Below are 26,036 nucleotides of genomic sequence, written 5' to 3'. Positions count from 1 at the left end.
TAATATGCTATGTCATACAAATAATCTGTATACAACACACATACTGCTGACTATAGTCTGTACATACACATGTATACGTGTATGTACTATGTACAGTACTCCAAAATTAAAAATGCGCATAAATGACCGTGAATAACGACCGTGTTACAAAAGCTACATGAATATCACGACGAACTTTGACCAATGCATGTATCTTAAACGCAATGCAATTAGAAAATGCAATATCGTCTACCGTCGCTCTGGAGATACGACCGTTGCCGAAAATTGTCGAAAACTTCTATGCGCATTATCACTTTGGGAGCACTGTACAGTGTACATACTATAGTCCGCATACATTATTTGTGAGCAACAGGATTCTTAATGATATTTTATGTGCTAAAGAGTTTAGCTCTTTTCAGTTTATTTATAAACGAAAAGCATAGCCATGAGCAAAATTAATTTTTAACAAGAATAAAAAAATTGACTACCTTTGCAATCGATAGTCGTTAGTAGATTAGAGTCGATAGTATTAAAATGGTGTTTTTTAATTAGGCGCAGTATAAATATTCGATTCGACTAGTATGTACAATGTAGAATGTACTTGTGATTGTGATAAAGTAAGAAATCACTTACAATGTGCGTTATTCATTTTGAAGACTGGAATATGTTTTTGTCTTCTGTTTGTTCGTAATTTACGATTTATGTTGGACAATCAATATGTTATTGCATCATGCAAATGAAATTAATAATAATTAAGTAAAGGAAACAAAAAAAATCACAGTTAGTCATGGCAGTTGGGACGTATCGAAGTTGAGCTTACGTAAACATTATCAAAATCGTGGCAGCCTCAAATCAATACCAAATTATATTGAACACATGTAAAATATGACTTTGGGAGAGGTGATGATAAATTTATAATTTCTTCTATATGCAATAAGTCAATACGTAGGGAAATGACCAATTATAATCATTCCCGGGAGGCAAGTCAGGTAATCGAGTCTTTTAGTCAAGAAGTTTTTCAGTCTAATCTGTTCTCTTTAGAGTTTAGACCAATTCAAAGCTAAATATGAACAAAATGTTTCGATTTCATGAACACACTCTTGGGAACTTCCTGTTTACAAAGACAACTTTTATTACGCATGTCAAAATCATGTCATGTCAAAGCCAACGAACACGTTGTTTACAACTTGAAAAGTAACCGAATATAAACAACTATACTCAAATCGCGGAATTCTATCTGTAGCGGTCATTGACTCGCTGTCAAAAAACTTGTCATTTTCTATACAAACCGCGATTGACAATAAAGTGACAGATGTTTCTAGTCTAAGGGTGTTATCCTATTTTTCATACTCGATGTGAACTGAATATGAATTATATCACTTCAAACTCATAAATACTTAGAGATTATCATATGAAGAGGTAATCAAAACGTTTTCCGATGAAACTATAATAGTCTGTTTCTTTACAAGAATTCAATTTTATTCTTAAGATAAGAGAATGCAGTGCGGGTATTTTTTACATAGCTCCTAGAAAGGTCAATGACCGCTGGTGCCACCTTCTCCTGATAGTCAGGACAATTTAAGGATAATTTAAGGTGGCACCAGTTTGTGGCACTGACATGACATGATTTTGACATACGCAATAGAAGGTTTCACCGAAACTAGCGTACCTTCAGCGTCATTTACGTTTACTCTTTTGACCGTGACCGAACTGCAATAATCACGAGTGCATCAGAAGTTAGGCGGTCATTTTTTTTTACTTAGGCGGAGCTAGATTTATAGTCGAAAATTCATTTTGGTCAGTTTCTCTCGCTGGGTCGCCGGTCGTGGTCAGACAAAGACGGGCGGGGCTTACTCGAGGCTGAGAGCGGTGAGGGGCGGAGGGGCGGGGGCGAGGGAGTCGAGGTCGGGGGGCGGCAGGCCGGGCTGCAGCGTCACCTCCACGCCTCGGTTGAGCGATACCGCCGGGTAAAACGCGCCACGCAGACCGGTGAACGCCACGTCACCCTGAAACGTGACATTACAATGTTCTGTCAGGGAAGTCGATACCTAGGCAGTTAAAATACCTACGTCATTTGGTTATGTCAATTCAACGTTAGCTGTGATCGGTCGGTTGGGTTTGACTTAACGCGATCAAATTACTCAGGTCCGCCATCTGCCTAGGAATCAACTTCTGATAGTACCATCGCAGAAATGGATTTATTGGCGATCTTACACTCTACGGTAACCGGCAGCCACAGTACATGCTCATGTGCGTGCGTATGTGCGTACATACACGCTCATGTGCGTGTATGCGCCCCCATGTGCGCGTGTGCGTACCTGCGGGCGGTCATCCACGGTGAAGCGCAGCGTGCCGCGGTCGAGGTCGAGCAGTACGCCGACAGTGGCCCCCGGGGCGATGCCGCCCGCCGCCCGGCCGCCGTGCGCGCCGCCGTGCACAAACCACGAGCGCGCGCCGTCAATGTACATCGCCCAGCCGAGCGCGTCCGCGCCCAGCATCTTGTCGCGCGACACACCCGCGCGCGCCACGCCGAACGCCGGGTCCGCGTCGCCGTCGTATCTGATTAAAGTTATTTATAATACAATAAGTTCATTGCTCACAGAAAACGTTTAAAGTTACAAAGATGGACCTAACGTTACCTACTGCTAATATCTAAAAGAATGATAATGGAATCGGCACAATATCGACAAAATTATTGCACGAAATGCCTAGGATCAGCAACCTAGATAGTACTACATACTTTGTTACAATCTGTCATTACGCATAAAATTATAATACAAATTTCTAACCTGTCAACCCGCAGCCGCCAGTAGTGTACGCCGCGCGCGAGGGGCGTGTCCGCTACGGCGACGCGCGGCTGCCACCCGCCCGCGCGCGCGCTCAGCCCGTCCGCGCCGATAGTGAGACCGCCCTCCGCGCCGCTGCAACGCGCGTCCCACGCGAACCATGCCACTACCCACACATAATAATATTATGGTCACTTAAAGTTTCGAGTTAATACAATAAACGAAGTAAATGAGTAACGAGAGAATGACTATTCTGATTGCTTGACAATCTCCACTTTTTTGTGAACATTACCAATGGCGGCCGAAAAGGAAGATCTTCCGACCGAGCGAAATAGCATGCTCGGTTAGGCCGAAGACGTCATTTTCAGACGTTGTATACATCTTGCCGTTCTGCGAAACTGCGATAGCGCGATGCAGGATTGTAAGGCGAATTGTGGGTACCGCCACAATAGGAAAGGAACAAGCACAAGACTGTGCATTAATGTTGCAAAAAGTGTACAGAAGTTTACAGAATACGGAAGTTATCCATAGTAAAAAAATATTTAGTATACCTGAAGCGGTCTGCAAGCCGATGACGTCACTGTAGGGTCCCTCGCCGGCGCCGTTGAAGGCCTTGACCCGCGCGCTGTACAACGACGCGTAGTGCAGACCGTCTATCGTGCACACCGTTTCGCGGCCGCAGTACACCTCCTGTCAATATTGTTACGTGTTAAGCGGGGAATTCACTACCGGGCGGCCCGCGGGCCGCCCGGTCTGGCACAAGTCTGGCGCTTGCCCCTATTGAACACACACAGAACAGGCAAGTCAGTCGAATAGATAGAGGGCTGCAGCTCGGTCATGGACTCAATCTTCTTTGTAACAAATGATAGATCAGCATCGGCATTGATTTCTTTGAATTTTTCAATAACTTCGTTGTATTAGTGGCATTACGTAGATCGGTGTTCATGTAATCCTTACTTTGAACTTTCCACAAACAAGGATACGACCGGTAAATGGAAATAAACGAATGTCAAAATTGTTTTGTGCCTTCATTCCTAAGTTTAGTGTTTGTATTGTTTACAATAATATTATGTTTTAAAATAATATTTTAAGTGCACTCCAATCGCTCTCCAAGGCGCGAATGACGACGGGCCGCCCGTCGCGACCATTCATGTACAGACTTGCCCGTGCCCGCGCGGGAAAAATGCGCGTAGCGGGCGGCCCGGTAGTCAATTCCCCGCTTTAGGATTGATTCAGACCGCAACGCGACGCGTAGATGCATTTCTAAATTTGTATGGATTTGACAGATTTCAATTGCGTCAGACGTCTTGCGAATCTGTCAAATCCATACTATAGTTTGTGCGTTTTATGATGATATGCGTGACACATTATAATTGACAATAGTAGGGAAGTTACCTAACGAAAATTAGTCGATAGTTTAAAAATATCGAATCACATCGTAAAGGAATTGCAATCGAAATTATCGATTTCGTACTGACATTTCAGTGGTGCCGGCGATTTAAGATGGCCGCCCTTTTTTATCGATTTGATTTCGATTCAACAGAGTCAATATTTATTAACATAAGTTCCGTTTCATGCATATGACATTTTTCAAATGTTTTCGTAACAATAATTTTATACTCCTATTTCACAGTAAATATTTATAATTTTTATTAATAAGTTAGCATTTAGCATCTTTTCATTTTTATTCATTTACAATTATAGGAAACATTTGTTTTTGCAGATGGAATATAATTTATTACATTATGATTTTTTTTTGTTTTCTTGTAAAAAAATCCATAGCAAGGAACATGAAAACTGTCACCCATATCATCTTAGAACGCACAAACTATAATTTAGAAATGCATCTATGCGTCGCGTTGCGGTCTGAATCAACCCTTAGAGTACGGTTACACGGTCAGTCTGGCATCAGTCCGAGACTGTCGCCTGAATGATGATCGCAAAGTACATAACAAAAAAAAAAGTCAGTCCGTCAATCTAACGGTTACACGCTTACCTCCCGTCAGTCTGGATCAGACTGTTGGAGTATTAAACTGATGCCAGACTGACCGTGTAAACTACATTTTAGTGTTACAGTGCTACCTATCATGTAGTAATAACCGGTCACAATAATACGTACTTAAAGAATATTTCCGTCTCATACGTGGTTAAAGGGAGCGCTTATTTTTTAATTTCACAAAAACTTTTGGTCTAGCAGTTATAAAATATGGAAAAAAAAAAATTCATTAATGGGCCTAGTTCAGAGTAATGAACTAGTTAATATGTTTGTTGTATGGTGTTATACGAAATTAAGAGCCCATATGACCCTAACTTGACTACATACTTTAACCTAGATCTCAAAATCTGTAAGGTCTAGAAATCTGATTTTTTGACACAAGTAACTTCAGTTCATAAAGATTAAATGCTCAAGACGAAAACACGATTACCTACTCAAAAAATGCTCGATATTTTCTTTTTTACAAAAAACCTTGTTTTAGACACATTTTTGCTTGAATCTTCGAAGTTTGCTGTCTTTTCTTTAATATTTTTTTAATATCTAAAAAGGTATTGATAAAACCTAAATTTGCTCAAAACACTTTTTTCATAATCATTATAGTTCGTCTTTTATTCAAGTAAAACTAACTCGGCGATGATTCCGCGCCGTCCTTTTTCACCTGGCATATGAAAGACGGGCGTGAGTGTGAAGAGAGAAGGACGATGTTTGATTTTTAGAGTCAGGTGAGCTCTTAATGAAAAATCCTACTTTATCAAAATTAAGAACCAAAGCGCTGAATTTCGTACAAATAATATATGAATATGAATATTTATGCCTTGATTCACCGTTTGGATGTTAAAGTCAGTACACAACAAGTACACTACACTCACCCTGAACGGCCCGCCGCGGCCGTCGTCCAACTCGAGCACGTACCCGCGCACGGCGTGAGGCGCGCGCGGCGCTCGCCACGCCAGCGTGCACGAGCACCCGCGCGCCGCGCACGCCTCCACAGCCAGCTCCGGCGCGCCCGGCGCTAACATAGTAAAAGTCAGTAATCCATACTAATATTATTTTTTATTTATTTATTTTACCATTTATTTCAGGCATCTAGGCCCATAATACCTTACAGACTAACATACATATTTATATTATAATATAATATAATATACCTTAATGTCTAACATACATATTATTATTATACACTTAAAAACTACACTTTGTCACGTGTTTACGGCTACGTGACGCGCTTATAAATGCGAAAGTGTGTCTGTCTGCCTGTTACCTCTTCACGCCCAAACCGCTGAACCGATTTTGCTGAAATTTGGTATGGAGATATTTTGAGACCCGGGAAAGGACATAGGATACTTGTTATGCCGAAAAAGGTACGGTTTCGGTGCGATAAACAAATTTTGGCGCAACGGAGTGGCAGGCATCATCTAGTAGGTCATAAATCATAATTTTCTGAATATGAATCCACTTGAAGACATATTTTCCCTTACACCGAATAAAATTAGAAAACTTTTAACTGATACCTATTTTAATTCTATTCAGTAAACTCTTTATTTACATTAAGTATTTCTCTAATTTTCTTTCCCTTTTTATCGTAATTTACTGCATATTAAATTGTTCTATTTACCGTCAGAATAACAATTATATTTAAAAGTATAACATGTGAGCGCTTGCTTAGAATTCACATATCCTTTTCTTGTGGTTTAATAAGCATTGTTGCTTATTTTAAGTTAACACTTTTAAATTTATGTAGCTTATTGTAAGTCATATTATTGTGTTTTGTTGGTCATGATTTGATGCTTCGTATGTTAGATTTAAGTGTAACTTATTATACACTAGTGGAAACTTTTAATTGGCATATCGCTGTGTAACATGTATCTCACTGTTGTCTTAAAATGCTGTAAGTTTTTCTAAGAAAATAAAATAAAAAAATAATTAAGGAAATGCTATTAATTATGTTATAAAAAAAGTAGAAAATGACAGCATAATCCCTTTTAGTATTCCAATAACTACAAGTATGTACAAAAATGTTTTGTACTTGTTGTTTAAGTTCTTTAAATAAGTCACACGATGAATATGATACAATTTTATAGCATATTCCTAAATCCTAGCATAACTTTTTTATTAGTAAGCAATAAGCGCAAAAATTAAGGAACTGATTGAACTAAACTTTTGTGTACTCCTAAGTACTTAAGTGCATATTCGCTATATAGCAGGAAGCTACAACCATTGAACTGATTTTGACCAGGGCATGGTATAATATAATAATTCAAAGCCTATGCATAAGATATATTATTATGAATTAAATTTATAAATAGGCAAATTTTTATTTTAGTGTTGATTAGCATTCAACATTGAATATAAAAAATTACTTAAAGATTATTCCAAAACAATACCTGATGTTTTCATCTCCATTTCCGGTGCTGCATGTTAATACAGTCATTATTTCAATACAAAATTATAGTAAATCAGATATTAGATTTTTATTAGTTTTCAACTAGAAAATCATTTTACAATTATTGCAGCAGTCTGCCACAACAGTTATAGTAAAAGTAGGATAATTTAAAAACATATGTGTTAACATTCAGAAATAACTGATTTCTCCTATAATTTAATTACTTTCAGGGTCTACTTACGTATACACTCAATGAAGTTCATAGACTTGACTGTCCGTATGACGGGTTCGATGTCAAGCGTGAGCGCGGGCGGGGACGGCGGCGGCTCCAGCGACGACCGCAGGTGGGAAGCTGTCTCCTGAGCTCGGACGGACAGAATGTTACCAACCTGAAATAATAAAATATAATAATTTCAAGGGCATCATCAGTAATAAACAGTTTATTGGAAACCATGGCATAGGATGCTGGACCAAGGCGAAACATGCAAAAAGCTAACGTTTTGCACATGATAAGTAGATTGTTATAAAAAGTATTAAAAAGAATATTAACAAGACCCGTAACTCTTGTTCTCAACAGTTGACAATAATTGCAGATAATTACGGTAGAATGTAACTACGAATAATAAAAACTAAGGAAACATAACTCCGATACTATTACCATTTTAAATTTCGTTCCTTTCGAACTTTCATGTAAGTGTAACCTCTGCCTAATACCACTCAAGGCCACCTAAATATTGCATTATATTAAAATGTGTACGTAAGGTACACATTTTTGACAAGTATTGTAAAGCCTGTTTTTTGACAGAGTTACTTTTCCTTAGCTTTTATTATTCGTAGGTAGATAATAAATCAAATGAAAATACCTGCAAAAATGCTGCATGGTCGGATTCTTTTAATGCCTCAATAGAGAAATGTAAGAGGGCTGTCGCCTCGCGTAGTTTCTGCGCAGCCTGCGACGTCAGGGTCTTGGTGTTCGCAACAGCTTGACATCGCGTGTGACGGGCCGCTCTGATCAGTTCGTCGCGCCTTCTCTCTATGGCACTAGTGATTTCTGAACATGCTTGATCAATCTGCCTCTCCAATTCTTCACATGATTCCTTAAAAATAAATAATAACGAATAGAAGTGATGCTTGCAACTGTTGCACCAAAATTTGTTTGTCATACAGAAATACTTTTCTGGCATAAAAACTATTTTGTGCATGAAGTGTTCCATACCAATATAGATCATTTATAGGTAAAAAAATGTGTTTTTTTGTATGGGAGCCGTCCTTAAATCTCTAATTTATGTTGTTTTTAGTATTTGTTGTTATAATGGCAACAGATATACACAATCTATGAAAATCTAGCTATAGCCGTTCTTGAGATACAGCCTGGAGACAGACAGACAGATGGACAGTCAATCAGACAGATAGGGAGATGGACAGTCAGACAGGCAGAGAGACAGACAGACCGACAGACATCGAAGTCTTAGTAAAAAGGGGTCCCTTTTTTACTTTTTGGGTATGGAACGCTAAAAAATACCTAATTTCATCAAAACTGGGTTTATCGGCTTACATGTAGTGGTCAGACATCTTTATATATTGTTATGGATATTTCTCACTAAATCAATAATTAAAATAAAGGTATTAAAAGTTGATCACAGGAAATACATCATAACAAGGCCCAAGGTTAAATGTGACTATTAATAAATGGAAATCAAATATTCTTGAGTAGGGCAAGGATTAATTATAAAATATGTATATCAATTATATTCTATTAGTTATTAATTGTAAGGTTACATTTTGTACAAACCGAGTCCTAATACAAACTTACATTAATTTTGTCTCCGGAAGATTTGACTAGCTGTATATATTCAGTCATTGCTTTGGCCTCTTCAGATAGTTGTGTTAATACTTGTGATAATTCAGTCTGGAACATAAAAACATATAGCAATATAAACCTAAGCCTTTTAAACAATAATGTTATGAACAGTAACACCAATAATATTCAACATTGTATTGAATAAAAATATCATAAAAGATTACAAAAGTATATAAATATAAATGCACTAAGGAATGCACAAAAATACCTTATGTGCTCTAGCAGCATTTGATAGTGGATGTGTTTCATGGGTGTGGTGTTTCTCGGCATGGCACCGCTGGCATATGGGTACAAGGCACGTGTTGCAGTAGAGAGCCGGCGGAGAGCCGTGGTCCCCGCAGGTGGTACCGAGCGCACGCAGTTCATGCTGGGCGAGAGGCCCGCGTATGGGGTGCCAGGCGTCGCGGCAGCCGGCGCAGTACCGCACCGAGCACTGCTCGCATCTCACTACTGCCGCCCGCCTCTCCCCCTCGCACATCTGGCACGCCTCCTCTGCGGGCGGCGCGACGCTCGTTCCACCGAAACGCTCCACGATCGTCCGCATGACTCGAAAAGGGGGCAGACCCTCCGCCCCATTGTCGTCCAAATATGTTTGCTTATTACAAGTCGGACATGTAATACTGAATGCGGCCGGCGAACAGGCGAGCGTGGCGGGCGTTCCGGCGTAGCTGTTCGGCCTCGACCCACATACCACACCGCTGTCGGTCTCGCTCGACACCGATGCTTTATCTGCCTCCTGATAATCGGTTGTGGTACTCGAGGAGCTGTCAGATTCGTGGACATGAGTTTGTAAATTTACTGCACAAGCGCGGCAGAGCGCGTGACCACAAGGGAGTAGTACTGGTTCTCTATAAAATTCTTTACAAAGAAAACACCTCAGTTCTTCTTCCATTTTACGACGGGTTCTTGTGTTGTATCTTGACACAATGTGACAACCATGTATAAAAGATTGGATTTATTTTCTAGTACACATTGCAACACAATATCACTTTATATTTATTTTATTCAAATTACATTTCTGTTATAAAAGTTTAAAGATAAAGAAGTTTTAACAAAAAATAATACCTAGTCTACAAACACTTTTTATAAAAAAATATATGGTTGACATTTGTTTTTTTTTCCATTTGCTACCACAGATTAATATTATATGTTTGCTACTGCCTATAAAAAAAAGTACTCTGTCTGTCTGTGGCCTATTAAAATACCGGCCGGGCGCGGTGACGCGGACGGACGGACGACCGACGCGGGTCCGGACAGGCGGCAGGCCTTTCTTGACATTTCCCGGAAGTGTACCTGGCAACATTATTTGCCATTTTTTTGTTATTGTTTGTTTACGTGCGTGATTTTTAATGTCATTGTACAATTTTGTGCATAAATAAATACAAGTAATAAACTATAAAGTGTCTAAATTGTGCCCAATTACCACTTTTTATGGATGATTATACCTAAGTATATTCAATGCGTTCACCTCATGAAGATGTACTAAGTTTTTCTGTATGAAGTCATGATAATTTACCTTGCTACTATAAAACCGATGCATAAAATTTACCATTAATTCCTAATTCGCCTTGTAATTAAAGACGCCCAGATAACGCACTAGGTTTCTTTATAAAAATGGAATCCGTCATTTCATCAGATGAAGATACTGTTGGTCTGAAAAATCAACTCAGTGGTATATCTTTATTCTAAGTATATTATTTACTTTATACTTTATACATTTCATTGGATTAATATTAATAAATAATAATTTAAATTTTAGATTTTGGCCTTGAAGAAGAAAATTTAAGCAAGGAAGAAATGAGAGAATTGTTAAGAGCACTTAACTATTCAAAGAAAACTGTTGAAGAGGATGAATTATTACGGCAAAAGGTAATTTACTGGATGTTTAATCATCGTGACTAAGGTCCTGCAAACTGGCTAAATTTGTTAATGTTGTACTTATGTCAAAATTGCATCTGCTTTGTACTTCTTTTGGACTTTAGACCAGGGGTTGGCGAGTAGTTTTAGGTAGGGTCCGGATACTCTGGGAAAATTTTAACGAGGTCTAGAAAAAAACATTTGTCCTATGTATTTTAAAAATATTACTAGCTGTTTGACCGAGCTGTGCTCGGTATCCGATGATAATAACATTTTCTAGAAATGATTGCTAGCTAGATCGATTTATCGCCCCCGAAACCCCCTATATTAATTAGTAGCCTTTTCCAAATTTTTCATGTGAATTAACCCTTCGATCGTGGGTAAACAAGACACAATAGAATTTCTATTGTATCTTGGTCACCAGTGACCATATGGGGCTTGATGACTTACTGCATTGTGCTTGATTTAAAGCCTAAATTTTTTTTATAATATGATCCTAAGCTAAAAGTTCTTAATATTATCACCATATTTAATTTTTTATTTGTGTCATTCACAGACCGAAGACACCAGTACCAGCACAATATCTCCAAAAGTGAATATGAAAAGGAGATACATTAATGTCCGAGACAGAAGATTGCCTTGGAGTCTACTGCCCACCGACATAACTCCAGCTGAAAAAGCGCGTACACTAGCTGTGTACATAAAACTAATGTCTATAGATAATTATAGGCAGGCCAGACAACGCACAAACCTGGCCGCCTGGCCACCACCAATAGAAATCATAGAAACCACCACCAAATCACACCCTGTGAGGTCTACTCGCAGCGGACGCTCAGTTCCTATTTATGCCGATTTTGATGAGGATTCCTCCGACTTTGATTGTATTGTGACAAAAACAAAGAAGAGAAAAGTTTCTAGCTCGGATGATAAAGATGCTACATACTCTGGAAAAGTGTTAAGTTTGAAGCGAAAGACCAGTAAAGATGAGAATATAAGACCTATAAAAGAACCAAAACTAACTAGTGACTCGGTAAAAAGTAAATCTGATTCTGGCAACAAACCTTTAACTGATAAACAGATAGACCTTTGTCTATTAATTGAAGATTAAGGCAGTTTTGATCATTATCAAGACTACTGTTTGTTATGTAATATAATTAGCAATGGTTGGCTAAAATAGCTTTTATTAATAAGAAAACAAGATCTATGGTGTTCTGATTTGTATAGAATAGAAAAACAATATTTTATGTTGCATTTTATGGTGATTGTGTCTTGATGATCTTGTCATGTGATCGCTGAAAATTGTTAATATTTTATAAATTTGTAGAGTATATTAAATTTACTGCAAAATCCTATAGAGTAAGAATTTCTGTTTAACAGCTGTTTCTTAGAGAGATTTATTTATTACTCTTAAATTTAATAACGATTTTCTGTGAAACTCGTCATTGAAGTTAGGTAATCATTAACCCGTTGATCGTGATAAAACGAGACACAAATCACAATAGATATTCTATTGTGTCTCGTTCACCGGTGAGCGTACGGGGCTTGATGACTTAAATGTGTCTTGAGAGTGGCCGAAAGTTTTATAGGTTGTATTTGTCGTTATTTTGTCTGTTATTGGTATGTTTCCTTTTTTTTAATATAATTTATGAGCATAAGCTGATATCTAAAGAGGATAACATGTTATTTGAGTTATTTTTATTTTTACACTCAAAATAATAATATTATAGCTTCGTGTGTTAGTAGCCTAAACAGCTAGGTACTAATATTGCCTGGTGTCGTTAAATGCCTTGTATTTTACTTGTATAAAACCTAATTTTTATTTAGCTATATCTACAATTTTACCTAGTCGAGATTTAAATTAAAATAGTAAGTACTCGTGTTTGATTATAATTTTATTTTCTACAATATTTAATAGTTAATTTGGTAGCATCCTTGTATTGTTTTGTCTTAAATTTTGCTTGAAAATGTACACATAGCTATAAATAAAAGTTTTATAATCATTAATCAGTGTCTTTGTTAATATAGCTCTAATTCCTAGAAAAATACGACATTAAAAGGACTACTTACCTCTTTTTAATTTATTTTCGATCTGTATGTGAACAAAATAGTACGGTCCCCACTCCCCAATATCAAAAAAGTATACTTCTATTTAACCCATCTTCGCCCATTGCCCAACAAATTATTGGTAGGTATGTACTTATTTGGCATATTTTCCCGAACACGAAAAGTGCTGTTGTCACTTCCTAAGTGTATGGAGGGGGTATCTATGACGTCACAAAGATGGCCGCCGGGTGAGTGGTGGGTCTATTGTGTGGATTATTTATATCTACCTACTGAACCGATTTACTTAAATAGGGTGTCAAACGAAAGGTTCTTAAATAAGCATCATTTTATTCCTCAGAACTATCAATGTCAATTAAGTAGTATTTTTGACGTGGGAGAGCCATGCTTCGGCACGAATGGGCCGGCTCGACCGGAGAAATACTACGTCCTCACAGAAAACCGGCGTGAAACAGCGCTTCCGCTGTGTTTCGCCGAGTGAGTGAGTTTACCGGAGGCCCAATCCCCTACCCTTTTCCTTTCCCTACCCTCCCCTATTTTCTTCCGTACCCTCCCCTATTCCCTTCCGTACCCTCCCCTATTCCCTTCCGTACCCTCCCCTATTACCCCTTAAAAGGCCGGCAATGCACCTGCAGCTCTTCTGATGCTGCGAGTGTCCATGGGCGACGGAAGTTGCTTTCCATCAGGTGACCCGTTTGCTCGTTTGCATATATTTCATAAAAAAAAGTACCAAGGGAAATATTTCGGAAAAACAATTAAAAAAATATATGTTTTTCTTCTTATGTATATAACTTGGTAACCGTCAGGGTAATGGAAATATAGGTTATTATAAAATATTTGGCTACTTTTATCAGGTTTCTAACGAACTTTAAATCATTACAATAAGGCAATAAACAACGGAACTGCAGCCGTTTGAATGAGCCTCGGTAGCGCTCACTGATCTCCATTATATAATGGAGGTCAGTGGTGGCGCTCAACCCATAGCGGTAGCTAAGCTACCATGCTGCTTTTCTATAGAAAAGTTGGTAATTAAAAATTTATTATATAAGTGTACGAGCTTTTCCCCGCTGCTTCGCTCGCGTTAAAAAGTATTATTATATACAAACATTCATCCCCTATTTAACCCCTTGGAGGTAGAATTGATCAAAATCCTTTCTTAGCGGATGCCTACGTAAGATGATATGACTCATATCATCTACCTGCATGCCAAATTTCAGCCCGATCGGTCCAGTGGTTTGGGCTGTGCGTTGATAGATCACCATGTCAGTCAGTCATCTTTGAGTTTTATCTAATATATAAAATTCTCGTGTCACAGTTTTCGTTGCCATACTCCTCCGAAACGGCTTGACCGATTCTCATGAAATTTTGTGAGCATATTGAGTAGGTCTGAGAATCGGCCAACATCTATTTTTAACCGACTTCCAAAAAACGAGGAGGTTATATATTCGGCTGTGGATATTTTTTTTTCATACCAAAAATTATTTATATGGCAAAACAACGTTTGCCGGGACAGCTTGTATATTATAATATAGATTTACTGGGAGAGCCATGCTTCGGCACGAATGGGCCGGCTCGACCGGAAAAATACCACGTTCTCACAGAGAACCGGCGTGAAACAGCGCTTGCGTTGTTTCGCCGAGTGAGTGAGTTTACCGGACGCCCAATCCCCTAGGCCCTACCCTTTTCCCTTCCCTACCCTATTCCCTTCGCTTCCCATTCCTACCCTCCCCTATTACCCTATTCCCTTTTAAAACGCCGGCAACGCACCTGCAGCTCTTCTGATGCTGCGAGTGTCCATGGGCGACGGAAGTGGCTTTCCATCAGGTGACCCGTTTGCTCGTTTGCCCCCTTATTTCATAAAAAAAACGTATGATGGTACTTATTCATAGTAGGTACTTATTATTTATTTAAGTACAGTTTTTTAGGGTTCCGTACCCAAAGGGTAAAAACGGGACCCTATTACTGGGACTTCGATGTCTGTCCGTCTGCTAGTCTGTTTCCAGGCTGTAACTCAAGAACGGTATTATAGCTAGAGAGTTGAAATTTTTACAGATTATATGTATTTCTGTTGCCGCTATAACAACAAATACTAAAAACAAAAATAAATTCGCCCCCCCCCCCCCCTGCCCCCCCTCCCCCTTCGGTACGCCCATGTATTTAAGGGTAGCGTCCCATACAACAAACGTGTTTTTTCAAAAATGTTTGCTCGGTATCAATAGTGACAACAGGTAGGCACTTGAAATGTACACAAAATACTCAGCTGTATTTATACTTTAAAAATTAATAATAAAATTTAAATAAAATAAATAATTAAGGGGGGCTCCCATACAAAAAATTACTATGTCAGTCAGTCAGTCACCTTTGACTTTAAATATTATACTTACATAGATTGTTACGTAACACAACTCAACTAAGTCAAAACTCGGTACTCTCTAATTATTGTGTACCAGTGGGTCAGCAGGCGAGATTTTTATACAGAGTGTAACAAAAACAAGTGATAGAACTTTAGGGTGTGTACTACTGTACACAGGACGCCGGCAGCGTCTAAGATCTGATAACATATTTTCCTCCTGGAGTGACATTTTTGCTGGTGTGCCACAAGGCAGCGTGTTGTCTCCTCTCTTATTCTCTATTTTCATCAATTCTGTTTCTCGCCACATCTCTTCTTCATATTACTTGTATGCTGACGACCTTCAGATTCATAGACATGTCTTGCTACCATTACTCATGGAATTGCTTTAACTAATGCCGATCTAGATAAAATTCTGAAATGGAGCCAGGCTTATGGCTTAGACCTCAACCCTAAGAAAACTCTGTGCATAATTATTGGTAGTAGACAACTAATATCTAAAGTAGACTGGAACCACCTACCTGACATCACTCTTAATGGATCCATAATCCCTTATAGCTCTTCCGTACGCAATTTGGGTGTCTACTTTATCGCAATTTTACTTGGAATATCCAAGTTGAGGAACTACGCAAAAAGATGTCTGCTGCCACTGCTTCCCTCAGACGCTTAAGTAATTTTCTACCACTGAAGACTAAAATAACTCTATCCCAATCCCTCTCAAGAGAGAAGGTTATCTTAACGATAACCTTCTCTCTTCACTTCAACGTCTTCAAAATTTATGCGTTCGATTCATATTTGGCCTCCGTAAATTTGATCATATCTCAGAATATAGGTCTAAGCTAAATTGGCTTCCTATTAAATTACGCCGAAATTCTCACATACTTCACTTACTCTACAATATTCTCTTTAATCCTACAACTCCTAACTATCTCAAAGAAAAATTCTCTTTCCTTGGCCATACCATCCTTCTCTTCGCTCAGCTAACAACAAACTCAGTCTTGCTTTTCCTTGTCATAAAATCTCTTTCTATGACTCTTCTTTCACCATTTCCGCTATTCGCCTTTGGAATTCACTACCCGAAACCATCCAAAAATCTAAATCAATCAATATTTTCAAGAAACAATTAAAAGAATATTACTTAAGCCTTGCCCCTTCAATGTAATCCCTTTATTTTTGTCTCCCTTTCAGTGGTTTTTACTTCTATTCATTGTTCTGTTTGATTGATTCGTGTATTTTTTTTTTAATGAAAGAAGGGGTAAACGAGCAAACGGGTCACCTGGTGGAAAGCAACTTCCGTCGCCCGTGGACACTCGCAGCATCAGAAGAGCTGCAGGTGCGTTGCCGGCCTTTTAAGAGGGAATAGGGTAATAGGGGAGGGTAGGGATGGGAAGGCAAGGGAATAGGGGAGGGTAGGGAAGGGAATAGGGTAGGGGATTGGGCCTCCGGTAAACTCACTCACTCGGCGAAACACAGCGCAAGCGCTGTTTCACGCCGGTTTTCTGTGAGAACGTGGTATTTCTCCGGTCGAGCCGGCCCATTCGTGCCGAAGCATGGCTCTCCCACGTATATTATGTTGTGTAGTTTATTTTATATATTAAGTATATTATTATAATATTATATTATGTATATATTAATATCTTTCATACAATATGAAAGATATTAATATCATTATGAATTATAATATTGATTATAAATTCATTAGGTTATTTTTAGTTTTAAGTTGTTGTACTGTTCCTATTGTATGCCATATTTTCATCTCTGTTGGTACTTGGTTGTCTGGAAGAAACCGCTTGTAGCGGTAAGACCGCCAATTTGCGCAAATCCTTTATTTTATATTATTTTTATTGCTATGTTTTTAATGTGCAAATAAAGAATTTTATTATTATTATTATTATTACTGTGTACATGTTCCTTGTAGAGAATTCACTGTGCCTTTATGTATACCAAGAGGACTATAATTCTCATATTAAACAGTGTGTAACAAAAATAAGTAATAATACTTTAGGGTGTGTACGTGTTCCTTGTAGGGAGTTCACTGTGAAAATAGCAGCTCTGAAAGGCCAAAATTTTTTTCACTTTTGTATGGGAAACTCGTGGCGCTCGGGCCAATGCCCATACAAAAGTGGAAAAAAATCGTCTTTCAGCGCTGCTACTTTCACAGTGAACTCCCTACAAGGAACACGTACACACCCTAAAGTATTATTACTTATTTTTGTTACACACTGTTTAATATGAGAATTATAGTCCTCTTGGACCTTGGTATACATAAAGGCATCGAGTTAATATACAGGTGTAATTAAACAAAGTGATAACAATTTAGGATGCGTAAGTATATTAAAGTATTACCTAACACTGTTTTGGTTTACCCTGTAAATGCAATTAACACAACAGTTATCATGAATTTGTAAATAAACGTATATTATGCTTATCTTATCTAAAACTCAGGAACAATATTGCATATAGGTACATTTAAATACTTATCGTATAAACATCTATTCGTTATAATATAATTATTATATCTAGACAGATCTAGACGGTGTTTGGCATTTGTTTATTAAGTATATATACTTAAATACGATTTTTTGTGGGTTAATATATATTAACCCACAAAAAATCGTATTGAATATGAACGCAGTCATGTTCTATATTAGTATAGTTCATAGATGATTTAGAAGTTAGAACAAGACTGTATTCATAACCCAACACCAATTTTTATCGAGGGTTAAGACTTAATGGTCAATTCAGACGGCAACGCGACGCGTAGATGCATTTCTAAATTTGTATGGATTTGACAGATTTGCATGACGCTCACGAAGTACTTTAGAAATGCATCTACGCGTTGCGTTGCGGTCTGAATTGAACCTAATACACAAATCTTTCAATCTATCAATTCCCGTTCTGCTTCGTCTGTTCCACAACTGACTGTATGAGAGCGGGCGAGGCCTGTTTCCTGTCGTACACCCAGCCGACAGCCGCGAAGGCATCCAGGGTCAGAGTCGTGAAGTTGAGGAAGTAGCTGAGCTCCGCGGCCTTGTAGTCCCAGGGGAAGGTGTGGTGGTAGTTGTGCCAGCCCTCCCCCATCGCCACGAGGGATACACCCCAGTTTTCTACCGGCATTATGTTGCTGAAAGAAGTTTTACGTGAATTTCATCAATCAGGCAATTGTTTATGTAAAACGATTTATCATAATAGCGGTGTTGCCGTGTTTCGACAATGATATTCTATGTTACTAACGTAACTAGATTGGAAGTTTACGGTAGCAACGCGTTGCCACTTCGAAGATGCCTGCAGGCATATCTCACATACATAATGACATAACGAATATATATGACTTGACATTGTCTTTTGAACAAAAAAGTGGTTACGCATTTCTGAGAATCTTTTGTAAAACATTGCTACTCTAGTATTTTAGAAACTCATTGTGTTTCGATCTCATCGCCGACTGAAGCATGGCTGCTCGGTCAGTGCCTGACGCCTATGTGAGGCGGAAAGTATATTATGCCTCCGGCCCTGTATTTGCGTCTCGTCCATTCTGCCAGCGGCCACAAGCGACCACGGGCGGCCGTAGATTTCTCAAGCGATAAAAGTTTAAAATCATATGACACTGAAAGTGCTCGCCGTTCCGCTGCCATTCCTGTGTGGCGCGGCCCTAAGGGTCGGATCGCCTCGATCTTGTGGTCTCGCGGTGTTGCTGCTAAACCCTTATTAGCTTTCCTAGTTGGGGCAGGACTCGGGTCGCATGAGAACGTGCTACAATTTCGAGTGCGAGCCTGTTAGACAGTCAAACAAGACGTAGGTAGCGATGTACCATAGATTTTTGTAACATAAATGCAGATTGGTTTGTTCGATCTATCAAATTACAAAGTTAGATTCTCATGAAATATTAATGGACTTGTTGGACGTTGGTTTGGCAAAAAGGCAGAAATTCCTTTTAAGTTACACAATACACACACGTTAACTCTAGGTAGTACAAGAGTTGACGTGGTACGCTGGGCACACTGTACAGGTTCACTCACGGATCATAGGGTTTGTTGCCCCACAGGTGCGCGAAGCTGTTGACGGCCCACGTGAAGTTGAGGTTGAGGGTATACCGCGTGATGTTAGCGAGGAAGCTCAGCAGCCACCCCTCACCCCACCACGCTACTGGCACCACCGTCGGGATGATGATGCAGCAGATCAGCTGGATGAGAGTGAAGTGTCTAGAAACAAAATACTGTTTAGGTAAAACCTTGGGCTCTAAAGGTCACTGAAGCCTTTAAAGGCATTCGCTGGCATTGGCAGCTTTCTGGATGTATTGGGTCTAGTGAATTTTTGTAAAAATTGGGCATCGAATGTCTAGAAAAGTGCATACTAACAGCAGAAAACTTTACCACCTAATTGCAAAAATATCCAGTGCAACATCGTCCTTACGCAGCTCATGTGCGACATCCCTAAAGGAAATGTGATTTGATTACGCTGATGAAAAGTAGTTTATTGTTAATATAAAAACATAAGTCTTAACTATAAGCTAGCTCGTAATACTTCACTTAGAGAAAAATTTAAGGAAACTGGAATCTTAACTGTTGCTTCTCAATATGTCCTATCAAATGTATTACATGTTAAAAAGAATATAATATATGAATTCAAGAAAAAATGTGATACCCATGGGAGAAATACTCGTAATAAACATAAGCTTGGAATTCCGGTGACTAGACTTACTAAAGTCAAAAATTCTTTTAAAGGTCAATGTATACGCCTTTATAATAAGATCCCAGAAAACGTTCAAAATCTGTCAATTAATAAATTTAAAAAAGTTTTTAAAGAACGATTGTGTACCAAAGCATACTGTTACTGATTTTATGAATGATAGTACACCGTGGGAATAAGGTCGCCCCCTGCAGAGCTGTTTCTGTATATTATTTTATTGTAATATTGTACACTGGTTGTATTTAGTTTTTTATTTAGTCATAATGACGAATTTTCCATCTTTTTGGTAAAAGATGGCCCCGTGCGAGTTTCTTACGCCGGTTCTTCTCGCCGGGTTAGTTCCCGAACCGGTGGTAGGCCCCAGTAGCAACAACGTTCGGAAAATGTTTGAAAAAAACTTATTCTGAATAAAAAATTGTTGATTTTGACTTTAAATGTAGGTATCATTCCATGACTGTTAAACCCTTTCATGAAAACCCGCCATAACGTGTATACAAACAAATATCCAAACAAACCTCCAAGCTCAAAAGCCCAAACAGACCTGGTACAAATCTGCACGAGTGTATCGTTGTGGATATCGTCCATGTAGATCTTCCGGCCTTCAGCGATGACGCGCGGGTGCTTCTTCATCATCAGCCAGCCGATGTGGGAAAAAAAGAACCCGCGGCGGACGTCGTGCGGGTCCGCGTCCGACTCCGACAGCTTGTGGTGCACGCGGTGGTCGCGGACCCAGTCGAATACCTTGTTCTGGAACATACCAGATGTAGGCAGTGGCGGCCTTACCTATTACGAGGTCCCGGGCGGCAGGTCTTTGCGAGGCCCTTTGGCCGTCTGTCCAGTGCCCACCACCGCCGACAACGGGACCTCACCGCCATAAATTCAAATAAAATGCCATATAAAGTGGCATTGGATTAGGGATACTTTTATCCTGAAGAAATGTACGGTTCTCGCCCGTTAAACGAATTTTGATGCAACGGAGTTGCAGGCGTCATCTAGTTTGACTAGGTAGTAGGTATACCGTATAAATGTTGCCACCGGTCTGTTGTAGGCAAAGATACTAATTATAAAAAACTTCCATGTGCCATTTTGCCTCTTTTGCCTATACCCATAGAAATAGTAGGTGCCGCAAAAAAAAAAAAAAAACCAGGGTGGTTCGACGTTTGTGGAGTTTACTAAAAAATTGTGTACTCCATAGAGAAAAATAAACATATACCGGATAGTATACTCTTATGAAGTAAACATAGAGTAATTAAGTAAGTAAGTATACAATGTTTGGTCTTCGCCTGTCGAGGCTTAAGCTGCCAGGGCCCGATCTAGCTATTTAGCCGCTCCGGGCAAAGATAATTTTCCGGCCTTTAGCTACATACAGAAAACCATAAGCTAGTTTTATTGGAAAGGGAATGTTTAAGTAAAATACTCTAATATTTCCACTGTTCAACCTGAAGTAGGTTTGAACTTGTAAGGTAAAATACCCGGCTCGCCCCCCTTAGATCGGGCCCTGCAAGCTGCCTGGCGACTTTTGTAACAAGTTGTTATGTCACTTTAAACAACAAACATTAGCGTAAATACCTGTCCAGCTGAAGCGAAGCAGTACATGAGTATGATCTGGAAGGGCAGGGTGGCCTTGTAGGAGCGGTGCGTCCAGTAGCGGTGCGCGCCCGCCGTCACGCCGAAACCGCCCACGCCGCCCATGAAAAACGCTACATCCAGTAGTTTATATTAATTCCTTTGAGTGTTAAAAATCTATACTAATATAAATATAATATTATAAAGCGGAAGAGTTTGTTTATTTGTTTGAACGCGCTAACCTCAGGAACTACGGGTCCGATTTGAAAAATTCTTTCACGCTAAGACTAATAGCAGCAAAGGGCTTATCTCACGAACTACTGGAGCAATTTTTCTGTTATTTGGCACAGATAAGAAGTAGACTACGTGAAGGATCAAAGGCATTCAAAGGCTATTTTTTGTGGACTAATTTGTCTGTAAAATATCTAATTTACGCGGGCGAACGTCTATTAATCATCTTAATATTAATTTATTATCTATGTTTGTAATTAGATAAACTGACGCAGACTAAGTCGCGGGCAACTGCTAGTCAGCAATATTTACAAGTTACAATAATATTATCTATCCACAGAGTCGTGGCAACGTGGGCCTGGCGCCCCTTGGAAGTTGTAACACGAGGATTTTTTAGGATTTACGGATTTTGATAGTAGTATTTTTCTCCGAACAAAATTCGTCTTGTGTCATCTATCAGAGAGCCTCACAAAAAATATCTTGCCCACAGTTGCCCACATCAAATTTAGGTCTTGCCACGCCACTGTCCGTCCACCCCATAGATCCTCAAACTTTCACATTAATTGTGTTCACAGTAGTTAATCAAGCCTCAACAATGACAGTGAAACAAAAAGGTAAGTACTCACAGAATAAAATTAACTTCCAAGATATTATGTTCCAACAGAGGAACGGCCATATCAGTCCTGCGGCGTGGAGTGAGGCCAGGTAAAACACGTGGTCCCACAATATGGCCGTCACGAACCCCATCCTCTTCTCCCACCGTCGGACGGGTGCCAGGAATTTTGGGTCATTCCGCGGAATCGTCGCGTCGTACACTATTTCTTTACTTAGAACATGGCATTTTTTTTCGTCGTCATTGTGTTCTTTCACTTTTTCATTACGGGAAGTTGCCGTCATGATCTAAAATTTAAAATAACTGTACAATACACAAACTTAAATTCATGAATGTAGTAAAAAAAAGGAAACGAAAAAGATGTTCCGTCCGTAATTTCAGCGGCGCGCGGTATAGCGGCCCCTGAGTCTAAAATTATTAAGGGAACCCAAGTAAAGTTTACTTTCTTCCAAGTTCCTCTTAAACCAAATAATAATTCATATTTTATGCGGCTGATACACCATAGCCAGTATCCACATAATAAATTATTCTAAAGGTAATTTTGTTCTATCACTAACGCGGGATAAGCACTGCACTCAAGGATATTAAGAACAAACACAAAGAACTTACAATTTAAAAACAAGAACAGAATATAAAAGTCGGTACATTTGCACTTCGTCACTACTCCGGGTAGACTCAGGAGCGGAACCTCCGTAGGGTCACGTAGAAGAACCGTACGTGTCTTTCGCCGTCACACCACGTAGATAACGGCGGCACTCATCACGTAAATCGTATCGGAATTTGATGTTACTCATGTTATTGCTAATTTCTCGTATATCAATTAATAAAAGAGGAAACATTTCGTAATAATTATGTTTCAAAGAACTGGGTCAATTTCGATTTGTCAGAGATATAGCAGAAGCTGCAGAACACAGGGAAGAACAGAGGACCCTGATTAAAACTGCTTTTTTAGGGTTCAACAAGGAACCCTTATAGTTTCGGTCTGTCCGTCCGTCTGTCCGTCTGTCCGTCTGTCCGTCTGTCCGTCTGTCTGTCTGTCTGTCTGTCTGTCTGTCTGTCTGTCTGTCCGCGGTTTTGCTCAGAGACTATAGGACCTACAAAGCTGTAATTTGGCATGAATGCACATATTAATGATGAAACCTTAAAAAATATTTTTTTATGGTACCTTTATGCTACCCTACACATCAAGCGGGGATGAATTTTTTTCGCGTCCACCCCATCGTGTAGGGTGTCGTTGGAAAGTTTTTTTTTAAATAATATGAGTATTAATTTTTTAGATCATTTTCATTCATTTAGATCATTTAGGGATCCGTTTGTGAAATATTAAGTTTTATAGTGAAAAAAATCGTCATTCTACCAGCTAAACGGTTGCTTCTGAAAATGTGAAAAATCTCACGGGAGTAGGAAATATGCTGAATTTAAAAGGGAAACTATCACGGCTAACAAGACTTCATATTAAGTTATTGAGTAATAGTCGATCAACTAAAAAAAAATATGTATTCGGCGACGTATAAAGGAACATTTCGTTCAAATTCCTTTGAAAGTAACTGAGATGATGTTGTTAGTAGTGGTACACGTTATAAATGTACATTCATTGACCATACAAAAATTAAAAACAAACTAGTGGTACTACGGAACCCTGTATTTCACGTGGCCCGACACGCACTTGGCCGGTTTATATTATCTCTTTTGCAGATACATATTTAAGGGCCTGTTTCACCACTTTTTGATAAGTGCCTGATAGGCTATCCACCACTTTACTTGACAGAAAAAGTGTGGAGAATCTGTCAAAAAAGTTCTGGATATCCTATCCGGCACTTTATCAGGAAGTGGTGAAACAGGCCTACGGGTTCCATTGGGTGACATAATAGGTATATATCACGTGATTTTAATAAACGCTATCAGCAGCACGTGTTAAATCGTGACGTGGGAAAAATCGTGTATGAGATTTTGTGGATTTATAAACGAGTGACACAAATCCAAGTTTCTTTGAACTGGGTTTGTTAGACCAGTCAGATGCAGCAGTAAAGGCTGTATCCAACTATATTATACTTACTATTAAGCTTGACTTAGAAGTCAAACAGTGAGCAGTTTCCTTAACACTGTTTATTATTTTCATAGGCACGCACAGAGGCGTCATTTGATTGATAGCTGAAAAGCCTGAGGGCCTAGACAAGCGGCAAGTGGGCAAACGATTATCGTAAACGCCAACGCCAACGCCACAAAATGTATGGGATTTGACATTAGTATTCACTAGCGAAGCGATGACTTATGTCAAATCGCATACATTTTGTTAGCGCTTACGATAATCGCTTGCCTCTTGTCTACTAGGGCAGTACATTCACTGTATTATAATTTATAGTACATTTTATGTAACATAATATTTGTATTTCTTTCAGAGGAAAGAAATACAAATACATATATTAATAGTAGAGACTGGCAGAAAATCGAAGCAAAGCGATTTTGACTCTACGCCCGTGCCAGTGTGGGTTGAGAACTTAGGGCCGCGCTACACCGAAACGGCGGCGGCGGTCGGCGACGATTTCTCAAGCGATACTATGTATTACAATAATGAAGATAATGTTTAAAATCATATGACACTGAAAGTGCTCGCCTCGCCGCTGCGTAGTTATGTCTATTGTGCCGCTGCCATTCCGGTGTGGCGCGGCCCTTAAGGTATTCTATTAATAATTGTCTAGATCTAGATATCATGTTTTCTCAAAATTTTATAACGCAAAAGATGAAATGCGTATCTTACTTTACCTTCAGGGAATAACAATCCAATCCTAATAATAGTGAAATGTATTATATTATATTCACGATAAACTTGTGAGTATGCTGTATGATTAATGATATTGTGCCTCACCTTTATAAAGGGTTGCCACTTGCCAGCTTCGACAATAGTAAATAACATCACGAATTCGTCCCTTCCCTTTACAAACGACCTTTGTTCACGTATTCAATCGTCCTGACTCTTGACAAATTGATTTTAGATATTTCTATCGTCACAATTTCTATAAAGTTTCATGGATTACTGAACAATCTTGGAGGATAGCTTATAGTTTATACCTTTGCTATGCCACGCAAGAAGCGTTATTGTCCTGTTAGTGTTATATTCCTGACCCAGTGTTATGTGTGTTAAAGAACCTTAGAAGTCACAACTTACGTTTTGGAACGTTTGTACTACTTAATATAAAATACATAGTACTAAATTCTTCGTCGTTTACGTACACTACTTTTATTCAAAACTTATCTAAAAATGGCATAGGCAATTAATAACAAACGCCGGTTGGAGTGGGTTGTGTTAGGTTTTTTCGTTACGGAATTTCTTGACTCGGTCGCCACACTCAAAGCCCGCGAGTAAAGCTTTACAATAGCTTAAAAGTCTAGCAATTTATTTTGATAATGATGACTTATCCGATAATACATATTATAATGTTAATTTGCTTGATCACACAAAACTCAGCTTGTGACCTTGAGATCCAGAATTCCCTTAGTTTCACTCTGGAGTACGCGGTATGGAGGGACTGGAGACAAGCTGTCATACAAACCCCAGATTTGAATCCAGGTAAAAACTGTCCCTAATATAAGACAATCATAATATTTTATATGCGACGCGATATTTCCACCACTTTTGCCATATGAAACTTGATACACCACTGGTCAT

The 26,036-nt window shown here is 39.1% G+C and overlaps 3 protein-coding genes across 3 annotated transcripts; 1 reads left to right on the top strand and 2 right to left on the bottom strand.

Annotated features, from left to right (window-relative positions):
* Nucleotides 1-1,636: 1,636 nt before the first annotated feature.
* LOC121737207 (E3 ubiquitin-protein ligase TRIM9) lies at nucleotides 1,637-10,020 on the bottom strand. Its single transcript, XM_042128814.1, has 9 exons — nucleotides 9,214-10,020; nucleotides 8,958-9,053; nucleotides 8,008-8,241; nucleotides 7,386-7,533; nucleotides 5,631-5,773; nucleotides 3,317-3,455; nucleotides 2,769-2,931; nucleotides 2,298-2,538; nucleotides 1,637-1,985 (listed from the first exon to the last, which is right to left on the bottom strand). The coding sequence occupies exons 1-9, from the start codon at nucleotides 9,895-9,897 to the stop codon at nucleotides 1,830-1,832; spliced, it is 2,004 nt and encodes a 667-aa protein (XP_041984748.1). The 5' UTR covers nucleotides 9,898-10,020; the 3' UTR covers nucleotides 1,637-1,829.
* Nucleotides 10,021-10,301: 281 nt separating this feature from the next.
* On the top strand, nucleotides 10,302-12,856 carry LOC121737216. Its single transcript, XM_042128826.1, has 3 exons — nucleotides 10,302-10,677; nucleotides 10,765-10,874; nucleotides 11,419-12,856. The coding sequence occupies exons 1-3, from the start codon at nucleotides 10,620-10,622 to the stop codon at nucleotides 11,968-11,970; spliced, it is 720 nt and encodes a 239-aa protein (XP_041984760.1). The 5' UTR covers nucleotides 10,302-10,619; the 3' UTR covers nucleotides 11,971-12,856.
* A 5,228-nt stretch (nucleotides 12,857-18,084) lies between these two features.
* Nucleotides 18,085-23,051, bottom strand: LOC121737178 (acyl-CoA Delta-9 desaturase-like). Its single transcript, XM_042128776.1, has 6 exons — nucleotides 22,979-23,051; nucleotides 22,383-22,656; nucleotides 21,529-21,659; nucleotides 20,501-20,706; nucleotides 19,290-19,472; nucleotides 18,085-18,397 (listed from the first exon to the last, which is right to left on the bottom strand). The coding sequence occupies exons 2-6, from the start codon at nucleotides 22,651-22,653 to the stop codon at nucleotides 18,160-18,162; spliced, it is 1,029 nt and encodes a 342-aa protein (XP_041984710.1). The 5' UTR covers nucleotides 22,654-22,656; nucleotides 22,979-23,051; the 3' UTR covers nucleotides 18,085-18,159.
* Between the last annotated feature and the right edge of the window lie 2,985 nt (nucleotides 23,052-26,036).

Source organism: Aricia agestis, chromosome 2, assembly GCF_905147365.1.
Source record: "Aricia agestis chromosome 2, ilAriAges1.1, whole genome shotgun sequence".
In the NCBI taxonomy this organism is placed as follows: Eukaryota; Metazoa; Arthropoda; class Insecta; order Lepidoptera; family Lycaenidae; genus Aricia; species Aricia agestis.
This window is presented reverse-complemented; position numbering and strand designations above follow the sequence as displayed.